The sequence below is a fragment of the Urocitellus parryii genome, chromosome 9 (assembly GCF_045843805.1).
Source record: "Urocitellus parryii isolate mUroPar1 chromosome 9, mUroPar1.hap1, whole genome shotgun sequence".
Classification (NCBI taxonomy): Eukaryota; Metazoa; Chordata; class Mammalia; order Rodentia; family Sciuridae; genus Urocitellus; species Urocitellus parryii.
Genome location: NC_135539.1, coordinates 123,697,439 through 123,703,438, shown reverse-complemented (window position 1 = coordinate 123,703,438; position 6,000 = coordinate 123,697,439). Strand labels below are relative to the sequence as shown.

Genomic DNA, 6,000 nt, shown 5'->3' with positions numbered 1-6,000 from the left:
ATAATAAAATGTTTAAAAGTCACATATCAATTTCAAAAATGTGGTTGGTAAAGAAAAAAGTGGGTTATTTCCTTTATAAAAAGAAGTTTTATAAAATTTCATTTAGAGTTTACTTGGAAAAGAAAATTACAAGCGAGAATACAGTTCAGTAGTACTTTATAAAATAAAAATGAAAACTCCCCCCACCAAAAAAAAAATCATTGTGAGCAAATTGTACATTACATGGCTCTTGGAAACTGAGCTATACTAATTTTATTCAAATTGGCACAGAGGATCCTCTATCACCACTGTCATCTTTTTTTAAAGCAGATAACCTGAATTGTCAAACCTCAAATTTTCCATAAAAACTCACCTTAACAACTTGAAAATGTTGCCAAATTGGTAATAATACCAAAACTCTTTAAGAATTACAATTTGTTCTTAACTTGAAATTTTGTTTTGAGGCATAATATTCAGATCTTCCTACAATAATTCTATGGTTTAAAAAATAACCCCAAACACTTGAAGAAAGTTTGTTAAAATAAAATTGCAATGCTTATTACCTTTACTATTGGCAGCAATGAAAATTACTAAAAATTTTACTTCTGCTCTTTTCAAATGATCTGCATTAAAATCAAGTAAGTGGTATAAGAGGAAATTTTTAGTTTTAAGATTCTCAAAACACATGTCAAAGACAGAAATATTGATTTTTTCCATTAATGATAAGAAGAAACAGAAGATTCAGTTAAGATTTGACATTTAAAAATCAAAAGTATTTAAGCTAAAAAAAAATCAAAAGATTAATCAGAACAATTACAGGTAAAGAATATCATTTGTGCATTTTCTAGGTTCATACTGTAGTTATAAATCCAGAATACCAATAAGAGTTCTCAGATCCAATGTCAAAAAAACGGAATTTGGGCAAGCACTCTCAGTATTATTTTTATTTAATATGCACTGCATGCACATGATGCAGGTAGGGGAAAAGTTTATTAATCCATGCATTAAAGACAAGACAGACTGGTACTATTGCCAAACGTGCATTGAGTCAATTAGGATGTTGCTCAAAGTTCCTTATACTTAATGGTGCCATGAAAATAAGTGTAGAAGCAGATATGTGTACACATCCCAAAGCATCCTCTTCATTTGGTTTCCTGAGCTTTCTTTGCATTCTGTTTTTCTTTTGCCTAAAAATTAAAAATAGTATATTACAAAATCTTCTAGGTCTGCTTTAGATTGTACTAAAATAAAATGTGCTTAAGAGGGTACTCTGAAGCTACAAGGAATAAAATGCACTGTTCACAGGGTTTCTAGAGCTGGTGCAGCAGCGTGAACCTATAGTCCCAGCTACTCAGGAGGACAGATTGAGACAAGAAGTTTGAGATCAGTTTGGGCAACACAACAAGACCTTGTCTACAAACAAACAAACAAACAAAAAATATTTCTAGAGCATTATATAACTTGAAACTTGCAACAAATTAGTTCTAGAAAATTATATAGTCATTATTTGCCCTCAATAAGAAAAAGCTGGTGATGTAGCTCAGTGATAGTCCTTGCCTAGCATACACAAGACCTCGGGTTCAACTCCTAGTACTACAAAAAAAGAAAAGGAAGGAAGGATTATGTTTGGCTCCCAGTTCTTTCTCATCTGAAGTTGAAATGTATTATTAAATTGTAATCAATACAAGTTATTCAATCCACAGAGTCAAACTCAGTCATAAGGATTTAAAAACAGTTCATTTCTTACTCAAATTTAGCATTAAAAAAAATCCTATGTTGCTTTCTGCATATTTGAATAAATAACTTCAACATAAAAGTTAAAGCAGAATTGGCATAAAAGTTAAAAGTGAGTAAAAAAAAGGCCAATAAAGGATTACAATTTTTGTTTTATCTATAAATCATACTAAAAGGAATACCGTCTGATGTCAGTGAGCCTCACTTACATGACCTCAAAAATGTTTTCACACATTACTTGATCTTCATAACAGTTACATAGCTTGAAGACAACTCTATTTTATTCCAGTGCTCACAGGTGATCAAACTTGACCAAAGTCACACAATATATAGTAAAATAGAGGTCAGACAGGTATTCTATATAGCAATGCTTTTCAATATACATACCAATGAAAATGCCTGAAGTTATGCATTTCTAACAGACTTTTAGGTGATGTCAATTCTGATGGTCTTTGGAAAGGAACTAATATATCAGACCTTTCCTGCTATATTATTTTTAAAAATAGACTAACTAGAAAAATTGCCTTTCTAATGATGGATTAGGTAGTAATTATTATCAGAACTATGATAAATTTGAGTGCTATGACCTAAAAAATAGGCTATATATACCATACAGAAATAAAAAAATTAGTAGCCTACATCAACATTTTTTCATTAACAAGCATAATCTGTTATTTATACCATATCCCACGCAAAGTTTTCTATTTTCAAATAATAAAAATACAATTTGACTTTGTTATAATTTGAAATAAAAATATGTGCTTCTTTTCTATTTATCTCTGAACATACTTACAGAATGTTTAGAATAAGTAAATTTATTAATTTATCATATAAACTTTACAATATAATTAAATGAGCAAACAAATGTAATGCAGAGTGTCCATATATTAAATTATATAATTCAGATAAATTAAGGAGTACATAAAAATAAGTTAAAAACAATTACCATTATTGAGTATCATTAATTGAGTGCTTACTGCATATTTCACAGATAGGGTCTTACTTAATCCTCAAGAATGTGCAAGAGATATGATTCCCAAATTACAGATGAGAAATAGAAGCTACAGAAAAGTAAATAACTTGCTTAAAAGCTCCAGCTAAAATGTATCATATCCATAAAAAAAGACAGTATAGCTGAGAATAAACTCAAAGCCTATATTATGTTCTGCCCTTGCTAAAAAATACTATGCTATTTCTAAAATAGCATGGAAGAAATACACAGTTAAAAATAATTTCCTTTTACACAGTGTGCCAAGGAGATATAAAATATTCTTGACCTGAGTCTCATAATTCTATAATCATAAATATTAATGTAAATAGTATTGTGATTAACTACATTTGTACTTTATTTTAATTTGGGGATAGAAAAAAGAAAGTTCTGAAGGTTAGTTACTTATTACCAACTGAATCAGACTGTCTTGAATTTTCCTAAAAAATTTCAAAATGGTGAAGTCTCTTTGGATCCCCATGGCAACTATATCTCCATAATTTCACAATATGGTAGATTATTGGTAATTGTTATAAATATGGGTAGATAACAATTCAGAATTACACATAAAGGTTAAGATAAATATTTTAAAAGTACTAAAAGTATACCTGAACAGGTAGAAGTTTCACAGATCGCATCATAAACTAGTTAATCTTATTTTACATTTTAAGATACAGGTTTGATGTATGATACAGTTAAGTATACAGTTACTTTGGTTTTACCTCCTGAGCAGTTCTGTATAATGCATATAAGAAAACATTTATGAGATATTAGCCTAGTTCATTATAGCTATACAACCAAGAGAGAATCAAAATATTCAACTTTTGCTCACTATCTAGGAAAAATAAAAAGATTTTAGTTCACTCATTTTTATGCCTCAGTTATCAAAACTCTAGTCTTGGACAATTCCAATTAATAATCTATTTCTGAATTCTATGGGTAATTTTACATAAATAATAACTAACACCGTAAAAACTTTTTACTGTAATTATAAAATTTAAGAGTAATTCTATTCTGATTTTCAATCTGCTTTATTTAACATCTGCATTTACTAGCTAAAAGTGATATTTCAATGTGGTATAATAATTTTTTCAAAACATGATGAACAAAAATATACTTGTGCTAAGGAATCTGATATAATGGTATAGATTAAGCAGTAAATTCCAACCACAGATTTAAGATTTTTGTGAATGGGAAATTTTGAGTAGCTACAAAGTTATTTAGATGTTTATTCTGGCCCTAAATGGAGTACTACTATTCAATCCATAAACAAACTATAATTGTTTACTTTTGTAAACTATATCACAAACTGGTTGAGAAAAGAATTATATACTTATGTGTCGATTCCTAGACCTTAACAAAGTGCCTAGAATATAGCTGCATCTAGATAAATGTTTAGTGAATAGTTTCACACATGTTTAATGAACATTTCAAGTATTCCAACCAAATCAAAACCAATGAGGAAAAACACATTGTATGTATATAAGAAATAAACACATCTCAATATTGCTTATGTAGTATTATTTAAGAATAGTTTCAATTACCAGACAAACTAGAAAGTCAATAATTCTGTTCCTTAAAAAAAAAGCAAACAGGAAATAGAAGTTGGTGTCATAGTAATATTAGGTATTCATATACTGCCACCTTGTGTCCAAAATAATGTGAACTAAGGAATTAAGGTTCTAATGAAAAGCTAAAAATCAATTCTTCATGCTCTCAAAAAATCTTGGGGATATACTGTCATAAACAAAAACAAACAAACAAACAAAAAATCAAACACAACTTTTCCTAATCTTCACATAAAAATTATACTCAAAGACCAACTTTAAGGTAAAACTGATACACTTAATATTTGTCCAGGTCCTAATAAAATTTATTTAAAATTAAAATCTGACTTATCATATGATTTACCACATTATATTTTTTTCATATAATATTCTTAACAGAGAAATATTTCATGGTGTCTCACACAAAGAATACTGTGCCTAGGCACTCTGTAAACAATTTTGATAACCACAGGACCTTAATTGTTAACCTTAAACTTTAAAAGTCAGTTTCCCATCTTGGAATACTCTAAGATACATATATTAAAAAACAAAAACAAAAAAATAATTGAAGATGTAGCAGTTTTCTCCAATAATTTTTGCATTTAATGCTAAAAGTTGAGTCATGTTTCAGGTAATAAGGTAAAAATGAAAATCTTATTAAAGCAGATCTCATATTATTTTAAATTTATAAAACGTCTGGGATAAAATGTATCTTCACTTTGTAAAATTTAAAATTAATAAGAAAAATATACCTACCACGTAATCTGGTCTTTATATTAATGGTCCAAAATTTTATTTGCCTAGTAGTATCTTCTCAGTATTTCTCAAAATGTGGTACACAGATCAGTTGCATTAGAATCACTTGGGGAACTTATTAAAGAATCCTTCCCCTTTATCAGAACATCTGGGGAGGGGCCAGGTAACATGTATTTTAAAGATTATCCAGCGATGGTCACTTTCAGAAATGCTGATTTACAGTATATACTTAAAAACAATTCACTGCATTTCATTTACACTGCAAATATTTTATTAAGCACCTTCTTATATTGAAGGAAAAAATATCTTAGAAATCAGAATTTTCAACTCACTTGTGTTAGTTATCCCTCCGTGGAAAAGATACTAGATTAGAAATAACGAAATCTATTTCTTAGTCAAGACTTAGTCCATACTATTTGTTTTACCATCAATGTCCATTCTAACTTTAAATTTTTATGAAATCAATTCAAATTTTTGCTAAAATAAGTAGAAAAAAATCTGTTATTCCAATTATTTATATTAAAATTTTGTTTCTGCTCAAAGAAATGTTAGTATTTTAAATTTTCATTTAATGAGACAGAACCTGAGTTATAGATAAAAAGAATTCTAGAAGACAAAAGCAATGGGGCCATTTTTATTTTCATTTTTCAGTAACAAGCTTAACTAATTTTTATTAAATATAAAACACTAGGCAAAAGCAAACAAGTAAATTTAAAATGCTTATGAAATTTTAGCTCCACTCATGCCAAAAAATATACTTTATTTATACACCTAATTTAAGTATTCAACAATAAAATGCTTACCTTTTCTACAAGGGGTATTAACTGCTGGTGTTCTGCTAAAGTCTTTAACAATTCCATAATAAAAGGCAGATAATTATGCTTCCTTCTGATATTTTCAATCTGAAAAGAGAACATATTAAATCACTCTAGGTACATTTCCCCTAATTTTCTGATATATCATTTTTTGCACCCAATTTAAAACATATGGAATAAA

At 28.6% G+C, this 6,000-nt stretch overlaps 1 protein-coding gene across 7 annotated transcripts in view; it reads right to left on the bottom strand.

Moving 5' to 3' along the window:
• Positions 1-309: 309 nt before the first annotated feature.
• Positions 310-6,000, bottom strand: part of Uchl5 (ubiquitin C-terminal hydrolase L5) — a 41,668-nt gene continuing 35,977 nt past the window's right edge. For 6 of the 7 annotated variants that reach the window (XM_026390703.2, XM_026390701.2, XM_026390702.2 and 3 more), the window contains 2 exons: positions 5,808-5,906; positions 310-1,166 (listed from right to left, as the gene is read on the bottom strand). In XM_026390703.2, the coding sequence (XP_026246488.1) occupies positions 1,122-1,166; positions 5,808-5,906 (144 nt within the window). In that variant the 3' untranslated portion in view covers positions 310-1,121. Of the gene's footprint in view, positions 1,167-5,004; positions 5,153-5,807; positions 5,907-6,000 lie in introns of all 7 variants that reach the window. The other variant, XR_003300947.2, reaches the window with a different exon arrangement.